The following is a 19,649-nucleotide window of genomic DNA, read 5'->3' as shown; positions in this document are numbered from 1 at the left end:
CCTCCACTTGATCTTCAACATTCCACACTCATGCTGGTAGTCCCATGTCAAACATTCAACTAAATTCCTCTAGACCAAGATGTAGAGACTTTTGGGACCTGGAGTCAAGGCAACTCTTAGGAGTGGATTCTATTTTCAGAACCTCGAAACATTTAAGAAGCTAAGATCACACTTAGTGACGTGCATGCATCCTCGTGAGGGACACTGCAAGGCTCCTTACTCACCACAGTTCTTTTCGTCACTGCCATCAGCGCAGTCTTCATCCCCGTCGCATTTCCACAGCAATGTAATACAGCGGCCATTTGTGCACTGGAATTGGGAGGGTTCACATTTGGCTTTTCTTCCTAAAATCAGGAGGGAGCACTTAGCTAAGTTGGGATACAAGCATGGGAAGTTAGAGCTGCAAGTTACCCAAAACCCATGGACATGGTACTTCTCAAAGGGAGAGCTGCAGGCTCAGCAGGCTAGAACATTCTAGGGGCCAGGGCAGGGTGGGCATTGGGGCAGTGACAGGCAGTGATTGAATTCTTTGCTGGGCAAATGCCATCTGGAGAAGACTAGATTTCCCAGCTTCTCTTGCAGTGAGGCACAGCCATGGGTGGGCCTAAGGTCTAGTTAATGGAATATAAATAGAATGATAAATAGAACTTCTGGGAAATATCCTCAAAGGGATTGGGGACCCATTATCCTTTCCTTTATTCCTTTCTGGATCCTGAAAATTGGGCATGGTGGCTGGAATAGAGATCCTGGGCCAATGGAGCCAGACCAAGATAGAAGGAACCTAGATTTCCCAGAGACCATGGGGAGTTAGGTTGGACTCACTTGCCCCTGGACTCATTTCCCTCATGTGTTTAACTCCCTTGTGGAACTGTAATCAGCCAAATCCTAACCCTTTAATGGCATTTCTTGATCACATTTGGTACTGTTATTCATGGATGATGCTTCTATTACAAGTAAACTCAGGGAGACTTAGAAAGAATGATAGCAAAGAGGGGGCAGGACAGAGGTTTAATGTCCTCATTTTAAAATCTGAGGTCTAATTAGAAAAAGACATGCTTACAAAACAGCTCAAAGATAAAAATCAAGAAGTTATAGTTGAGAGGTAAAGGGAGATCACTTTTAGCAACAGAAGAAAAACAAAGTGAGGGAGCATCACAGACCCAGATTCTATTTCTCTGAATCTCTATTTTCCTGCACTCGATGTATGGATATTTAATTCACACAGTGGTATGAACTAATCCTTGTAAGTAGAACACTTAGTTTTGTTATTTTTTTCGTTTTTGCCTGGCATGGGACAGCTAACATTCAGGTGTTTCCTACCATTAGTACATGTGCTCTTCTGGAGGATGTGATTTCTTTGAGCTAAAAGGCCAACGATCTGGTTGCTTAATATAAATATACTGCTAATATTCAGGACAACCAGGGGTGCCCTATGGCTCGTGCAGATTACTTAGGCCCTCCAAGCAGATTTCCTGCCACCTTCCAGCATCTGCAGCTGTGGCATGCCGGCCTAAAGACAGACACTACAGTGACAAGCACAGACTGGAACTCTTGTGCCTGGTATACAATACTCCCGTTGGCCTCCCTACTATCAGCTAGCCCCTCCTATCTGGGGGCGGTCTATGTTTTGTGGCTAATTCCCAGGGAGATTAGAATTCAGTCCAAGTCAGGTTTACCACATGGGTGTGGTTCCATTCTTAGATACTGAATGTATTCATAAGCTGTGTGTACCACTCTGCTCCCAAGAGTCTGGTTAAGGTGGGACCCAGATACAAAGCAGTATGATCTGACGGCACTTTCTACCTATATTTCACAACGTTTGTTCATTTCACAAATATCTTATTGGCATAAGATATCAGGGATTGAGAAGGGTAGAGGTTGTTGGGAGAAGTCAGCAGCTGGCTTTTATACTGTTCAACCAAAGCAGAGAAGCAGCTGCCTCCCCCATCCATCCCTATATTTCCAGCAGCCTCTCAGTGTTCTCGCTGCTGGGGGGATCTGCTGCAGGGGCCTCTGGCTTTAGTTCTCTATCCCTACTACCTTTGAGGGCTGTGGGAGTGGCAAGAATTTATTTAGAGAACTTAATGTGAAAGTAGCAGATGAACAGTTTGTCGTCAAACAACATCAATAGAAGTCTAGTTAGAACAGTCAGGCTCCAGTTAGGGTACGATGGAGGCTCTGAACTTTTTTTTAAAGGTTTGAGGTACCAAAGGTTGTTCAGTGAAAAAGAGACAAAAATTCAGACACTGACACCTACACTGTAGGTAAAGGTAAAGCCTATAAAGCATAAAAAGGTCAGCATAGAATCAGACTTGGACAGGGACACAGAAGTAGGTGTCAAATGATGGTTTTCCACTCAAGGTTAGGACCTGGAAGATCTTAAAAATGACTTTGGAAGCTAGAGATTTCCTAGACATGCAAGCTGGCCTGGGATCAAATACAGGCACACAGGTGAAATCAGGCTGGCGTTTAGTGCCCCAGCACCTCCAGGAGGGTCTCTGAACATCATGGCAGCAAAGGAACGATCAGCAGTAAGAAATGAGAGTAAGATCCCAGCAGCACTGCTTCCAGAGTTGATCCTAAGCAGACTTTCAGGACAAGCATAAGCATTTTCTCAGTGTTTTATTCCAATTCCTTAAGACAAAAAGGAATTTAATGTCTACCTTTTCTTATCTGAGCTATTTCCACTCCCCCCAAGCTTCTGCCCAACAGTCCTGGAACTGTGTTTTACTGGGACACACACGTGACCCTGTATTATGAGGGGGGAAGCGATGGAGGTTAGAAGTGGAGAAAGCTACTGAATGCTGTTGCTCCTTCACAGGACGAGTGGGGTGGGGGTGGAGGTGGCGGTGGCTAAGGCTGGCTAGCTGCCCTCATACGGGACCCTCTCTTTAAAGAGAGGTAAGACCGTAGGCCTGATGGCCATGCCTCAGTTTCTTATTATCTAAGCATTCGGTTATGAGGTTGCTCCTGGGCAGAATGTGGCCCTGGCTTCTGTTGAACGTCCCGCCTGGTGCAGGGCGGCCAGAGCTCCGAGGCTGGATCCCGTGCTGGGACCGCGGCCAGACTGCAACGCTGTGGGTGTTCCGTCAAAGTTTCAAAAAGATTCTCCATCTCGCCTCTGGTGCTCGGCTGGGAACACGGCCGTACAGAGCTCCAGGAGAACCGAAAGCACCAAACAAGTTAAGGAGCTTTTGATTTCCACAGCCTTTGGGGGATTACAGGATTGTGGACCTATAGGCTATTTTCATCCGTGACCCTTAAGTCTACTTTCGTAAAGGGAACAGTTGAGCTTGAAATCGTCTACACTCGACGTGCTTTTATTTGTTTTTTTCTTTCTTTTTAAGATTGATTGATTTATTTTAGAGAGAGCATGGGAAGGGAGGGGCAGAGGGAGAGGGTGAATGAGTTCCAAGCGGACCCTGCACCAAGCACCCAGTGCCGGGCTCGATCTCCTGACCCTGAGATCATGACCTGAGCTGAAACCAAGAGTCGAAGGCTCAACCATGTGTGCCACCCAGGCATCCTCCTCTCTCCCCCAAGGTGCTTTTAATCTTTAGGCTAAGCTAAGACATGGATTGATGCCTCAAAAAATAACCCTAGGAGTAGAAGCTCTAGGCAGCCAATATCTCCAGATCTATCTGCCCAGAAAGGTGAACAGCTGAGAGTCAATGTGGTTTTTAGCAGGTTCCTCAAAGCCATGGGGATTCATAGGAATGCCTTAGTGCCAAAAGGGTGGTTAAAGTTGGGGGTGGGTGGAGGAAAGGCCATGATAGCGGGGAACCTGGGTGTTTTGCCTGTTTCAGCCAGGAAGGCTTTCTTTATCAATACTTGAGTTTTGTGAAAGAATTTGAAAAGGGTTCTTCCTGTTGCTTTAAGAAATCAAACCATTGGCCTTGATCTGGATCTTCTTTGAGCTCTAATACTTAGAATAACTATCCCTGCCCCTCTGGGTCAGGGGGTCGGAAGTCACTTGTATGTAGTCACATATGTACCTAGTCACAGCTATTTACCTTTGTAATGAAAGAAGGCCCACCCATGCCAAGGACTAACTTGCTCATTCTGTCACTTGCCCAGGCAGAATCAGACCCTGCAAACTGACCTTAAGGCGCCTTGTCCCAGAAGCCTTGCTCACCTCAAGAGTGAACGTTGCTGCCCAGACATGTTGGCAGTTCAGTGGCTCCAAAAAACTCAGGGGCTTATTTATGTCTTTATTTTTAAAGATTTTATTTATTTACTCATGAGAGACACAGAGAAGCGGGTTCCCTGCAGGGAGCCTGATGGGGGACTTGATCCTGGACCCCGGAATCACGCCCTGAGCCGAAGGCAGATGCTCAACCAACCACTGAGCCACCCAGGCGTCCCAAAACTCAGGGGTTTAAATGCACATAGATGTCAGCCTACTGTTGCCTGACTGTCCCTGCAAGTTTTAATGGGTCAGTGGGAAACTGCATAGACCTCACAGTAGATACCAAGCCTTCATGGTAGGCTGCACTTTTCCCTAGAGGGCTCCAGGCTGCCCAGGGTACGGGGAGGTTTCTGAGTATCAGGCTCAGACCTGAACTTGAACCAGCACAGAGAGGCTCAGGCTGCCACTCTCCTGGGACTGGCGGGGCCCAGGATTCAGGGGCCTCTCCCTCTCCTCCTTGCTTGAGATATGGGTGCTATCTACAGGAATGTCTTTAGTCCACTTGTTTGGCCACTTCTGGGGCCGCCAAGGGCATTTATTTTTAGTCACACTTCTGCTGCTTCTTTAATGCCAATCTTTCTATTCATAGGCTAAAACTCATTTTAGGATAAGCAGACTTGCGAGTCAGCAAAGTGGTTTTCTCTCAGGAGAGGTTAGTTAGTGAGAGGAAGGCAGGCAGACAGCCTGAGCTGTCGGGCACGGAGGTTGTGTTCCGGCCCTACTGTCAGGCTCTAAAGCACTTCTAAGAACTGCCTGAAAGCTGTTAAATACTTCGGCCAGGGACACCTGGGTGGCTCAGTGGTTGAGCATCTACCTACCTTCAGCTCAGATCATTATCCCAGGGTCCTGGGATCCAGTTCTGCATTGGACTCCCCACTGAGCACAGAGCCTGCTTTTTTCCCTCTGCCTGTGTCTCTGCCCCTGTCTCTCTCAATCTCTCTGTCATGAATAAATAAATAAATAAATAATCTTAAAAAGAAATACTTTGGTCAATCCTTCTGATTCGCTGAAATAAGTGAATCTTAGAGTTCACTTGTCCCACTGACATCAGATTGAGATGATCTTAAGAATCATAGGTAAATAAGCTTTCAAAATTATTTGCCAAACACAGCTCTAAGCCTTCAGTCTTTTAATTCATCTGAATTCTAAATCCTCCACTCTGAGTACTACTGTTCCCCTTTTATGTATCAGGTAAGGAGAGGACAGAGAAGGGAAGTACAGTGCTTGCCCAGGATCAGCCTGTACAGAATGAGGATTTGAACCCCAGGTGGCCTGGCTTCAGATACTACACTGCTGAACATGCACAGAATCTAAAGCATCTAATGCAGGACTACTTCCCCTTAAAATATTCTGTTGATTTTGGTAACTTGGGTAACAGAGTCAGTTTAAATCAATCCAGAATGAGGTAGGTAGTTTCACCCGTCAAGATGATACTGTCCTAACACAGTCTTATTATCGAAAGACAGCCTTCCTGCCACATTTTAATTAAAATAAAATAAAATTTAAAAAGCCTAGAGTATCCTCAGCGGGGTTTTTTCTAGAAGGACTACACAGCTTGGTTGTCTTGTCCAGGATACATCAGTCAAATCGAGGCATATTGCGAAGTTGAGTTTTTTTTTTAATATTATGTATTTTTAAAATTGGAGTTCAATTTACCAACATATAGTATAACACCCAGTGCTCATCCTGTCAAGTGCCCCCGTCAGTGCCCCCCTCAATGCCCGTCACCCATCCCCCCACCCGCCTCTCTTTCCACTACCTCTTGTTCATCTCCCAGAGTTAGAAGTTTCTCATGTTTTGTCACCCTCTCTGATTTTCCCCACTCATTTTCTCTCCTTTTCTCTATAATCTCTTTCACTATTTTCGAACTTACAGTTTCTATGGGAGGCAGATGCTAGGTCCCTGGTGCTCTTATTCTCATTGGCATCAGAATCCCCACAGGGCTTGTTGGAACACCTGCTGGGCCTACCCCCCCACAGAGGTTCAGATTCAGCTGGAGCAGGGTGGGGACAGAGCTCCCTTTCTTGGGTTCCCAGATGGTATTGACACTGCTGGTTCCTGACCACACTTTGAAACCACTGCCCAAAGTTTAGGAGGCTAAGATTCTACCCTCAGTGGAAGTGACCATGTCCTTTTCAGGGTGGAATATATAGTTCTTACCCCGATAAGCCTGCACACCCACCGCTGGATGGGCACAAGTGCTCAGTGCCATTCTTACAACGGACATTAATCATGGTGACAGCATGAGGCAAAGCCTCTGTACCCATTAGGTAGGAAAAATTTATCTAGATGCCTTAACAGGGCTACATGGTAAAGAGGTTCTTCTAAAGCCTGTCTTCTCTTTGCCAGAAGCCCCTATCCTTGGGGGGCTCCATCACTTCCTCCAACCTATGGAGGTTGGTCCCGTGGAGAGCCAGGTTCTTCTCCCCTGATATTTTGCCATCCATCCCTGGCTCCATCTGGGCTCTCATCCCTCCCTTGATCTGTTCCTTCTTCCTCCAGGTTGCCACATCAACCATCCAAATCAAGATGGTGACCCAAGCCACCTAGACCGGCCTGAAGTGCCAATGATGGGATCACTTCTAGGTTTCTCACTGGCTCAAGGGCCGAGTCTGGTTCCCTACCCATTTCCCCCCAACTTTTCCCTATTGCTTCCCACCAGCCCTTGGCTCAGAGTACACCCAGGGATGCCCCCAGCCCCACTTGCCCCAGGCCTGTGTCCTCACTATTGATCTGTCTCAGTTTGCTCCTGTCACTCCTGTATACACAAATGTCTCCCTTTGAAGGAGGCCCTCTATTCCTTTCCTGACCCACCAAGTGTGGTCTGGCTGCTTCTTGATGGTCACACAGTTGCCGTGTACTGAGGTGTTTGCCCTCCCTGCCTGTTTCCATCTCTACAAGTGGAGGTCCCCCTCACCCTACCCCAAGGCAGGGCCTAGAATTTATCTTTGTAACTTGGGACCAAGTTCCTGACATCTCCAGTATCTTTGGGCACTAGTGAGTATTCCTGGATGAATCAACTGATTCATTAGTTCACTGATAAAGCTGGTTTGAACTATAGACTTTTTCCAAAGCATTCCTTCCAGCTTTCCTGAACTTGAAACACATGACCAGTTGTTTGACCAACTAGAATATTCTGAAAGGCTCTATGTTATAAAGTCCATTGTTCCTTATGCCCATGGGGGTACCTTCACATCATCTTTGTGCCACTTGATAATATAAAAACTGTGTGCTTTCCCACACTTATCTATCACAGTGAGTACGTCACTGTAGGTACATCTGGCCTCATTTTCCTGTGAAGAGCGAGGTTCCAGTACACAGGGAACAGTAGCGGCAGCTAACTGGTAGAGTTAGAAATTTGATGTGTAAGACTTGGATTTCACTTGGGACCTGCTTTAGTGCTCTTTAGTAATGTTGGCAGCAACCCATGGTTGCTGGAATCTGATCACTTTTGTAAGATCATCTGTGGAGATGGAATAGCATCTGACTTTGTCACATGAGAGTCTGAGTTCTTGGTGACAGTTGGGAAACATTGTATTCTGTAACACAGGTAGCAAGTGGGAACTCCAGCAACCTTCAGCCGCTGTGCCTCTTTTATGATTAAGGCTTAAATACTGGATCTGCTCACTCCTCTCCAGAGCCTCTATTCCAGGCGAACTTTGATTTCTTGATTTGACTTCCCCACTAGACCAAATGCCATGAAAGAGAGGACCACCTGCCTAGTTACTGTGTCCTCCCCATGCTTGGTGCTGCCAAGTGGCTCATGGTTAGATGCTCAGTAGATGGTCGTCAAGTGGTTTTAAGCAGAAGTATAAGGAATGTTGACATCAATCTACCACCTATTTAGTGAACCTACAGATCAGTTAATAACTCAGATTTTGGGAAGCCTTCTTAGGAAAACGAAAGATTAGAGGCAGTCTATAAAATAGGAACCCTATTAAGTCAGAGCATTTGGGGGGAAAAGAATAAAGTTCTAACATGTGAAGTAACTTGCAAATGTTGGAGTTAGGGGAAGTATTAGGTTATAACATATAAGCACGTGAAGTAATCCACAAATGTCTATCATCAAGGTTTTATCATCTCTCTTGCTTGGCTAATTGCAAGCTCCACCCCACCTCCACCCCCTAAAATTACATGTGTATACATAAAGGCTCCTAGCTAGTAGGGCCAACCCAAAAGGCCCACGCTGGTGGCAAGATCAACCACTCCAGCCAATGGTCCCATCTTAAACTTTCTGCCTCTTAAATGTAAGAGCGTTCATACCTTTCCCCTAACGCCCACCCCCCCCCCAGCAGTTTTAAAATACAAAGTAGTCAAAGGCTCCCCAAGCAAACATTAAGCCTTTTTTTTTTTTTTTTTTTGGCATAATCTCTATCCTTAATCTCATGGCACCCAGGAGGCATGCTCTTGCTGAATTTGAGCCCACAAATAACCAGCAGGCCCAAGCTTTCCTAGGACACATCACATGAAGGAAAAAGGATGCTAACATTACAGTATCACCTGCCCTCTCATTTAGTTCCTGCAGCATGGCTAGTTTATCTAACGAGGTGGCATCAACTACACTTAGAGTTTTTATTGCTAAGCCAACAGAACAGCTTAGCAAGGAGACACCGATTCACATTGGAAAATACACAGTGAAATCATCAAACAAGATTCTGCTAGAGCTATGTCACACTCCGTCTGAAAGCTTAAAAGCTACCAGTCTTCAAATTTGCTAGCTAAAAATTCTTTAGATGGGCACAAAAATCTGTTCCTGGACCACTTCTATTCAACAGGTACATCTCATCCATCACTTTTGCAGAAGGTATCTTTGGACCTTTGGTCTTGGAAGTAGTCTCCTTGTACCCTAAGTACTCTCTTGAGATTAACTTACAGTAGAAGGGAACATACTAAGCACTTTGAGTCTATTAACTAGCCTTCTGGAGAGCCCGGCCCTGATTGACTCTCCTAAGGCAGGTACATTTATCATCAATGTCATTGCAGACCTTATCATAACCCTTGGAGGCATTTGATTTCTCATAGGCTGGTATGAGAAGGTGGCTTTCCAAAGAACAGTCAGTATCCAAAGTAAATTTAACTATGACTTAAAGTCAAGTAGGTAACTGCCTATACTTGGTTGCTTTTCCTTCTACCAAAAAAGCCAGCTTCATTCACACTCTGTAAGAAATAGAAAACGGTCTAGATATTTTTTTTTTTAACACGAGTTGTCTGTACGTCTATGCTGTGCTCTGAGTTTTCTGGTCTTTGGGTCAAAACCCAAAGCCGTGTGGCTGGGAGCTGCCTGTTTCCTTGATTATGGCCATGTTCTACTCTGGGAGCTCTTGTGAAGTCTCACCAGTTTGATACTTCTGGAATAGAAGGGGCTTGTAACTACTTTTTGTCGCTTCTAAAATGGTAGTAAAACTGCTCAAGTGAAATCAAATTTATCGTTATTCAATTTTTATGAAAGGCAGAAACACTTCAATCAGGACTTCACTTCTTTTAAGCACGGAGACTGCCGTAATTACCTTGCTAGGAAGGCTTACTGCTTAAATATGCAGTCGATCATGGTAAAGTCTTAATATTTGGCTGGTCTACTGAACTTGGCCTTTACACATGCATTAGGAATGTGGGGACACCAGCAGTAAAAGCAGAGAATCAAAACAACACAGGACGGACATTATAGCTAAATGTCACATGTAGCAAGCAACAGGCCGATTGCTCAGACTTCAGGAAGCTGTCACTTGCCTGGTGATCCTTGTTTAAAGAGTCCAGGCTCACATGCTCGTTCTTTGGCCTCAACGGGGATCAGGATCACTGCCATACTTTCCCTTGGTGCTATGGGGTGGGTCAAGTTTATTTTCTCCTTGCCCTCCTGTCTCCTATCCCTCCAGGTCTCATTTTACAAACCTACTCCCACAGTAAGAGAAGTCTCTGTCTACTCTTTTGCTAGGTGCTAGCCATCTCTGAAGAGCCCTCATAAAACCTTGGTTTTTCTAGGCTCTGGCTTTAATGATGCTGTATGGTACCCCACATCCTAAGCCTGACTGACTACCTAGGCTGATGGAAAACGTACTAGAATTCCCAGGGACTTGCAGTCAGGTATACTACACCACTGAGTTTTAGCTTCTGTAGTTAGACCGATCTAAGTTTCTGGACGGGATCTTAGAGCATCCCTGCCCGGTCCTATTTTAGACCAGTACCAAGAGCACATCTGGGGGAGGAGAGGTTGGGAAGAAGGGATGCACACAAAACCAGGGCCAGAAAGTCAGCCCATATACCCTGGGGCTTTGAACTTCAGACCAAAGCCAGTCTGGGTTGGCGTAAGGTCACTACCTCCTCAGCCAACCCCAGAGTCTGTCCAGTTGAAAAATGATGTGCCTCCTTTCCTTTGAAGAATTTAAGTCTTGCCTGGGCTTTGGTGTGTCACTCTTCATGGCATGTCACGTATTTCACATGTGACGTAGAGCAAAAGGGACCCTCACCTACCTAATACAAGGTGACCATATGGCTTCAACTAACTCATTTCATGAGTTCAAGGGCATTCCCAGCACTCTATAGGATAAAGTTCGCCTCCAACGGAAAGTTCCTACCTGTTAAACTAAAAGAACAGGGAGGAGGAGGAGGACATACAGCAAAAACAAAATCTCTCCCCCCACCTCCAGGGCGGTTATCCGTAGTTTCTGGTACACCTTAGTCTCTTGAAGTGTTATGAAAAGTATCATGCAAGTCATGGAACGATCCTGAGAAATCATTTAATAAGTTAGTATTGCTCATCCATTAATGATTAATGTTCCAGTCTGAAAATTCTTGCGGGCAAGGCTCCCCCAGGCTCTTAGCTTTGTGGTCACACCTCAGAGGCTCTCTCCAGGCCTCGCCTTCTTCGAGGAGTCCAGGTTGGGGAGAGCACGGGAGGGGACAGTGCGAAGGAGGCTGTGGGGCGCCTTGCGTTCCCCTACAGATACTCCTGCTCGGGCTGCGACCGTCCGAGTTCGCGGAGCCATGTGACCAGCCCAAACGTGATCGGGCGGCCAGCCAATCGCAGAGGGCAGAGAAGCCCGTCCCAGCTTCACACGCTCGCTCGGGACAGCGGAGCCAAAGGGCCGGGGGCATGGCAGGCTGCGAACCCCCGGACCCCCGCCCGGGAGGCTGCCGGACCGGACCGCACACTTGAAAGTTGGCCGGCTTCGGGAGACACGTGACTGCAGGCAGGCGGGCCTCCTGAGCCCCCCGCGGCCGGAGCTCGGACTCGGGAGGGGTACTCGGGGCGGCCGCTCTCTGCACGCCCTCGCCCCCCGGACCCGCCACCCCTCCGCGTGCTGTCAAGCTCGCACCGGGGACGCGCCGGCACTCTGGCCCGAGCCCCAGAAGGGCTGCCCGTCCCTGCCCGGGAAAGTTGCGCTCTCCAGCCGGGAGGCCGGCTGAGGACAGGGCTCCGGGGCCCAGTGCGGCAGCCCCGGGCACCACCGTAGTCGCCGCCGCCCCCACCGGCCCTCGCGCTACTCCCTTTGATCTATTGTCTGGAATGAAGGCTAATTACACAGTCGCTAGATTAGGACTCCATTCCTCTCGAGGAAATCTCACCGGGAACAGAAGATCAGCAAACTAACCTGATTAAGTCTTGGTTCCGCTCCCCTCCTCCCCCCGCTCAGCTCCACGGGAGACCCGAGAGGTTTACAAACACGGCGCGAGGGGGGCGGGAGGGGCAAGGTAGGAGGGGAGGAACACCCGTGGGGAGTCCTCCTGGAAGCCGCACTCGTCCTCTGACCCGCACGCCAGGAGACCACCGGGCGCCGGGAGGTCGCAGTCCGGGTGCGCAGGCTGCGCACTTGTAGTGGCTCCCTGGAGCCTCCCGGCTGCCGCCCATCGATCGTGAGCCCGCTCCCCGCGCCGGGGGCTCGCCGCCGAGACCTGCGCCCCGCGCCCCCGGAGGCGCCCGCCGTCGCCCGCCCCCGCCCCCCGCCGGTCCCAGGAGCGCGGCCCCGGCTCCCGCGCACCGCTCGGCCCGACCCGGCCCTCTGCCTCCTTCCTAACACTCCGCCCGGCAGCGCAGACAGAACCATTGTTCGGTGCGCGGAAGCCCACATGCCCCAGCCCCGGCCGAGCGGGGTGAAAACGACGCAAAGCAGTGGCTTCGGGGGACAGAGTGAAGGGAAGGACGCCTAGTTCAGACGAGGCTTCAGGACACCCCCAATCCCACTGTCCCCCAAGCCCGGCTCCCCGTGGCCGCGGCGCTGACAGTCTGCTCAGAGGCGCCACCAGGGTTGGGAGGGAAAGACGGCGAGCGGAGCGCAGAGGCGCCTCCTAGGAGGTGGGGAGGTGGGGGGGGGGCGCAAAAGGAGACCCGCGCCTCGGGCCCGGGCAGCCGGCGGAGGGGCGCGTCCTCACTCACCCGCTCCGGTGGCGCGGCTCTCCCGGGGCGCCCAGCACAGCGCGAGCAGCAGCCAGAGCGCCCAGCGCGCGGACGTGCCCATGGTGCCCGCCTGGATGGTGCCGCCGCCGCCGCCGCCGCCGCCGCTCGCTCCGCACAACAAGTTACCAGCCCTTCGCAAAGGAGGAAGGAGGTGGGGGCGGGGAGGGGGGAGGGGGAGGAGGAGGGGGGAAGGAGTTAGAAAGGGGGAAAGGGAGCAGGGAAGAAGAGGGCACCCCCTCCCCTACAACTTGCACAATCTCCTCCCCACCAGCCAACCCACCCACCCACCCACCCGCCCACCTCCCCGGGCTGCAGCAGCGGTGCAAGCCGAGCCTGCGGGCAGAAGATAATGCAGGCGCTGCAGAGGAGGGGAGGGCACGGGAGGGGAGGGGAGGGGAGGGAGAGGGGGTGGGGAGCCGAGAGCAGAAGAAGGCAGAAGGGAGCGAGCCGGCCGCGGAGCACCCACACTGGCGACTGCCGGGTGAGCAGCGAGGAGGGGGCAGGAGGGGGAGTGGTCAGCGAGGGGCGTGGGGGGAGCGGCGGCTCCAGCCCGCGGTCCCCTCGACGCGCTGCTCTCATAAGCTCTGGGCAGCCAGGTGCCCGCGCAGGGGGTGTGCGAGTGTGTGTGCGTGCGTGAGTGGCCGTGGCCGCCGCCGCCGCCGCCACCACCACCCGGACTGCTCCCGGGGCCCGGCTGCTCCGCGCGTCCGCCCGGGGCTCACGGGGGCCCGGGGCGGCCGCTGGTTGGCTCGCGCGCCGCCCTCGCCTCCAATCCCCGGTGCCTGCCCTAATTTCCTGATCTAGGGAACCTGCCGCGGCAGCAGCTGTGCGCTCCCTACAGTCATTGCCGTACCCTCCCGGCAGGGCAGCCGCCGACCGTAAATGCAGCCGCAGCAGTTAGCGCTGATGCAACTATTGCTGCTGTTGCCACCACCAGCCGCTAACTGGGCCCGGCGGCCCCGGGGGGACCTGCGGCTTCCAAAGGCGGCAAGAGTCTCCCTCTCCCTGCCACCCTCTCCTGCGCCCCAAAGAGAGGCTGGCAGTGTAAGGCTGGTATGGTAGGTAGCGTCTGCCTCGGGCCTCCTCCCTCCACCCGCAAGTGATGGAGTGGGACGGGCTCGACACGTTTGGGCTGCTCTGAGGTGGGGTTCGGGGTGCCTGTCCCAATCGCACGCCGAGATGCCATTTTCGCTAAAAATTAAATGTTTTTAAATGAGAGAGAGAGAGTGTGTGTGTGTGTGTGTGTGTGTGCGCGCGCGTGTGCGCGCGTTTGTGGTTGGTTCTCTGTAATGGAACGGGACTAAAATAACCCAGCCTGGGAGGAGGGAAATTGCTAGGGCAGCCCTGCATTCTCTCATCAACGATTATAGTTAATTGCTAATTGCACAGAATGATAGTTTGAGGGCCTGTAATTAAAAGCTTAACCTTTTCTTGTTTGGGGGAAGGGGGAACCTCGGTTTATTCTTCTTGGTACACTTTGTAACATCCCAATTGTAAGGCTTAAGAGGAAAGGAAGTAAGGCAAGATTCCTATTAAGGATTGATTCTTGTTTTGTGCCTGGCAGCACATGAGCCTATAATTTGTTTTGTACGTGTGTTTGCTTCATGTTTCTTGCACACATGCCCTTGGCTGACGTGCATTGTCTGCTGTGCTCTGTTAAGCATTTAACAAGAGTTGGAGGGCACACCAAGCTATTTCTCCTTCTTAAATGAAAGGGTTTACGTATGTTTTTTTAAGTTATTTTTTTTCTTTTTTCTGAAGGTATTTTTTTACCCAATGACCCAAACTTCACAGGTTTCGATAGGACCACATTCTAGCGGTGTTCTCTTGGTGACCTGAGAAGTGGTGGGCGTTGCTTAGCTATGTTCTCCTTGCCCTGGTTCTTCTAGGTGTTTGTCAAGGCTAGCCATCGGATGGGATCTTTATTAGGAACTTACTGTATCCAGGAGATGGCAAGAAAAGGAAGATTGCAGATCAGGATACAGTTTGGTGGGGCCAGAGGATCTCGTGACTGATAAATATTAAGGAGCTTAACTCTGTATTGGTGGAGTGTTGCACTATAACTAATTTTGATTGCTGTTTTGCCTACTCTGTGGTTAAACATTTGATGCAAACTGCAGCAGCCATACACATGTTGCATGTGAAATTGAATTCAAATTTGTCTTATACCATTTAGTAGCGAAAATGCATGCACGTGTTGCTCACCTAATGGGCATTAAGGTGTGATGGTAAAACCTTTGGGGTGCATCATCCTCAATATTCTCAGAGTTCTGAAAGACCATCTGAAAATGAGCTGTGTCACTTCACAGGTGAGGAAAGGTGGTAGAAGGATGAGTGGAATCAATATTAAAAAGCATGACATTAATAAACAGTCAATGTGGCTTGTTTTTAATATTTTTTCTCAGAGATAAATGCATAGGTATTCCAAGCTAAACACTGTTATGATAATACACTTATACTTGACAAACATGCATGCTTTCTGCCTCTCCAAGGGATATAAATAATCTGTTGGTGAACTTAGCTGAGGCTCTGTGATTAGTCTTGTAGCTTTATCGTTGAATTGATAGGAAGCATAATATTTAATTGTAGCTCTGATTGGCTGTGGAACTTAGGAAAATCACTGGGCCTCTCTGTGCCTGCCTCCTGACCTATAAACTGAAAACTAATCCACATAAAGTCAGCACGCTCTGTGGCCTCAGGGACCAGCTCTCTGCAAAGCATTGATTGAAGAAAACAGTTGTAAGGGGAAATGAACTTAATACAGAAAATAACCGAATAACCAAAATGAGAAACTTATCTGAGTGGAGACGGGTGTGGTTGAACTAACTGGTCTCAGAAAGGTTGACACTGCTAGATTCAGAAGCCTTCAGGTAAATTCAGAGGCAATCATTGACTCCCACAGTCCATCGCATTTATATATTGGTTGAGGCAACACACATTGAGCATCCCCGGGAGGCAGACACTGTGCTATGCAGTGGGCATAGGGAGATGCCTACCCGAGGAAGCTCAGGATCTGGATGGGGAGGCAGAGAAATAGCAGTTACAGTACTCAAGGGACAGCCAAGGGGATGCTCAAGGTGCTATAAAATTGTAGGGGAAGAGTAACTACTATGGCTGTGGAACAAGGGTGCCAGAAAAGGCTTTCCAGGGCAATTGATGCTGACCTGAGTAGAGTCATTGTTTTGGCCAAGTACTTTTTCTTCTTCTTCTTTTTTTTTTTTAAGATTTTATTTATTCATTCATGAGAGACACAGAGAGAGGCAGAGACACAGGCAGAGGGGGAAGCAGGCTCCTCGCGGGGAGCCCGATACAGCACCGGATCCCAGGAACCAGGGATCACGACCTGAGCCAAAGGCAGACGCTCAACCACTGAGCCACCCAGGCACCCTGACCAAGTAATTCCAATTCTTATTCCTGCTGGGCACATGGTAGGGTTGCACTTTCTGCCCCCCTTATGATTGGATGGGACTGAAGGACAAATTTTGGACAATTATTCGTAAGAAGTCACAGGGTACTACTTGAAGACTTGAACATTTAATTACTTGCATTTAGACCCTTGCTTTTTGTCTGCTGTCTAATAACAGAAAATGTGCAAGATCTGACTGCTTCATGAACCCAGTGTGAATGACTACATGAGTATTTCTCTGCTGTCTACATCTCTCTGACAATGGTCATGTAGAATAGAGATCAGCAAATGGCTGGTGGCATGTTTTTTGGATGGCCTGGGAATATAAGAATGGTTTTTACATTTTTAAAAAGATTGTACAAAAAATCCACCCTCCCCCCCCCAAAAAAATATTAACAAAACAAAGAAGGAAAATCTGGAACAGAAACTGTATATTGCTCACAAAGCCTAAGATATTTACTACCTGGGTCTTTGGAGAGAAAACTTGCAGCATCTTTACGTGGAGTAAGTATAAAAGAAACCTGTGTTGTGTTCATCTACTGGGATTTTGTTACCTCATCATTACCCACCATTACTTGGCTGATGTGCTGAGTGAACGGGGAAGGAAGACCAGGGTGAGCAGAGGAAGCAGAGGCAAAAAACTATCAGGTACTCAAGAATATGCAAGCGACACAAGATGTTTCAAGGGTGGGTTTCAAATGGGCTAATGGTAGAGAAGAAGCCTAAGGAGGAGAGGTTGGGACTGGATTATGTGAAGACTTATATGTCATGGTAACACCCGGCCTCCATCCCGCAGGCCATGGCGAGGATGGGTGATGGACCTTTGTGTTTGTTTGCTTTTGTAATTTTAAAAAATTTATTAAGTTATGTGATTCACAAAGTAGTAACTCTAAAATACAGAGAACAAGCCTTTTAAAAAGCATACTCTGAATACCCAGCGACACTGACATATTCTATTTCTTTACTTTAAAAAATGTACTCAATTTTATCCTCAGGGGACAGAATTGTATTGACATAACTATAATTGGTACAGTTATGGCACTCTTTATTTGCTAATTTACTTCTGTAAATAAAAAAATATATCCATGAGCCCACTGCTGTCTCCATGTAATAGAATATTGGCAGGAACACCTAGCTGAGTCCTTCCATGTGAACACCTCTAGCTCTCTTCGTTGGAGGAAACAAACCACTGTTGAATGGATGAGTTTCGATTGGAGCCCTGATACCCAGTGCATTCTAGAACGTCCACTCTGGCACTGGCATGAAGAATGTCGTAGTTGGGAAGCAGGTAAGTCGAGAAGAAGAACAATTCGGGGCCCTAGTAGTGAGGAGAACACACATAAACAAGAGGAAGAAACTATTATTTGCACTCAGAAATGTTCATATAATTCCTTCATGAGATTTTTCTCCCTAGCCCTTTGGATGTATCTCTTAGAACAGTGTTTTCTCAACATGTATAATCCACAAGGATCCCTGGCAGTATCTGCAGAAAGTGCGGGTTCCCAACTCCTCCCTTGGTGATCCTTGCTTGGTGGGTCTAGGATCTGTTCCAAGGGGCTGTGTGTGATCTTACTCCAGCTGATTCTCAGGATGAGCCACGATTAAGAAACTTCCTCAGAGAATGCCTTCTTTGATGCAGTTTGAACGACCAAGTAGCTTTCTTTTTTCAATATGCATACACATATTTGTCCAATTTCTCCAGGGTGAGTGGGGTGGGACCCACAGAAAATGCAGACCCTACTGTTGGGTGTTTTCTTGTCTTCAAGCCCTGTACGCTAACTGGTATGGGCAGCAGGAATAATCTTCAGACCAGTTGCTAGTTTGAAGCTCTGATCACTACATTTTCTACCCCATAGCCATGCCACAGGAAGAAGTGAAATGATCTTTCCCCTTTTAAAGGATTTTGTTAACTTCTGAGGCCTCTGCTGTATCCTTTTCTGATTGTGTGACAGCCCAGTGGAATGCATGGGATTCACCCCACTCCAGGCTCTGGGCATAGGGCCTGATGATGTAAGCCAGTGGGTCACAAATTTTAGCCTCCATCAGAACCATCTGCAAGCCTTATTAAAACATGGATTACTGGTCCCCAGCCCAGAGTTCCCAATTCAGCAAGTCTGGGATGGGGCCTGAAAAAATCTGTATTTATAACAAGTCCTCAGGTGATGCTGATGCCAGCAGTCAGGGAACACACTTTGAGAAATACTGTTCAAAACCCATCAGCATAACTTACCTCCCTCAGCCTCTGTGATTGATTCAAGGGCCTCAACCAGTGAGCCTGTGGCCTTCTCCTGGCCACATTGGTGGGATGCTTCAGCCCTAAGCATATTACTAAAGTCTGTCCAGTTCTGATGAAGCTCAGGACTTCTGCTTCATTAGAAAGGCACCCTCTTTGAAGCAATGTCATATGGACCTTGGGCCAGAGCTTCTATAGTCATTGTACCACAATGACGGAAGCCTATTTGAAGACCAGTTGACTCATGGAGAAGAGGAGGCTGAGACAATCAGAGAGATGCCACCCAAACTTGACCTCCAACCCAAGTGGAGGTCAGCTTTTCCTACAAGTGGTGATTCTGTAGGACCTTTCACATACCCGAGCCAATAAATTCTCTTTGTTGCCTAAGTCTGTTTGGATTGAGTTTTCTGTTACTGACAAGTAAATGACTGAGACAGGTGGCCTCTTGAGGGATGTAGTGTACATGATCATAAAGCATTAGGCAAAACACCGTGTGTGACCATCCAGTGGAAAAGTAAGATGCCTATCCTCGCCTGCAGCGAAGTGTGAAAAGGAATACAGGTACTAGGAAGGACTGTCTCTAAGCTGCTTTCTTGTGCATCATGGCCAAGTCAACTCCACACCCCTACCTCAACCGAAATCAAATGCTTAATGTGGACGTAGGACAGAGGAGTCCCTCCTGAGGTTACATTCTAACAAAACCATGTTAGAAATCCCAAGGCCAAAGACTGCTTTGCAGGCTGCTTTTGAACAATCTCAGGGAAAAAAAATGTAGCTGAACATGGTAAAGAGTTTACGGTTGGAGTGAAACTCCAAAATGGGTAAGTATGAAGCTAGGCCAGTGGTTCGGGAATGGGACCGATCTTGCCCTTGGGAAATATTTGGCAACATCTGGAGTCATTGTTAGTTGTCGTGCCTCGGGGACAGGTACCATTGACATAGAGGGGATAGAGCCCAGGGCTGCTGTTAGACAAATAGCTTAGGGTACACAGAACAGGCCCTTACAACAAAGCATGATCTGTCTGGTTCGAAATGTCAGAGGTGCCACCATTGAGATATCTTGAGCTAGAGTGAGAAGTCAGATGATTCTGTAATATGTGGTAGGTAATGAGTAGGGTCAGGGAATGTTAGCTGATAGCTCAAGAGAGAGCACAAACTGAGTCTTGCCCAGTAGAAAACCAGTTGTGAATGCACTGTCAGCACGTAGTGGGCAGATTTATAGACCTGGAAAGAGGAAAGCAAACCCCAAGTAGTTTACATTTGGATTGATGACACCAACATGGGACATCCACAGTCCAGTTGCATTGTGAACTCACGGGTGTCCTGTATTTTTCAAATGTTGGGTTCTGTTTTCTGTTTTTCACTGAAGGAATCAAGTGCTGGACCAGGTTTACCTTATTTTCCAGGAGCTCTCCATAATTACATCTTA

At 48.5% G+C, this 19,649-nt stretch overlaps 1 protein-coding gene across 1 annotated transcript in view; it reads right to left on the bottom strand.

Annotated features, from left to right (window-relative positions):
- VLDLR (very low density lipoprotein receptor) overlaps positions 1-12,651 on the bottom strand; it is a 30,437-nt gene extending 17,786 nt beyond the window's left edge. Inside the window, exons 1-2 of the mRNA NM_001286978.1 lie at positions 12,561-12,651; positions 225-344 (exon numbers count right to left, since the gene is read on the bottom strand). Coding sequence (NP_001273907.1) covers positions 225-344; positions 12,561-12,642 — 202 coding nt within the window. The 5' untranslated portion in view covers positions 12,643-12,651. The remainder of the gene's footprint in view (positions 1-224; positions 345-12,560) is intronic.
- Positions 12,652-19,649: the final 6,998 nt, after the last annotated feature.

The sequence above is a fragment of the Canis lupus genome, chromosome 1, assembly GCF_011100685.1.
Source record: "Canis lupus familiaris isolate Mischka breed German Shepherd chromosome 1, alternate assembly UU_Cfam_GSD_1.0, whole genome shotgun sequence".
Taxonomy (NCBI): Eukaryota; Metazoa; Chordata; class Mammalia; order Carnivora; family Canidae; genus Canis; species Canis lupus.
Note: the sequence above shows the minus strand (reverse complement) of the source record. Positions and strands in the feature narration are given on the sequence as shown.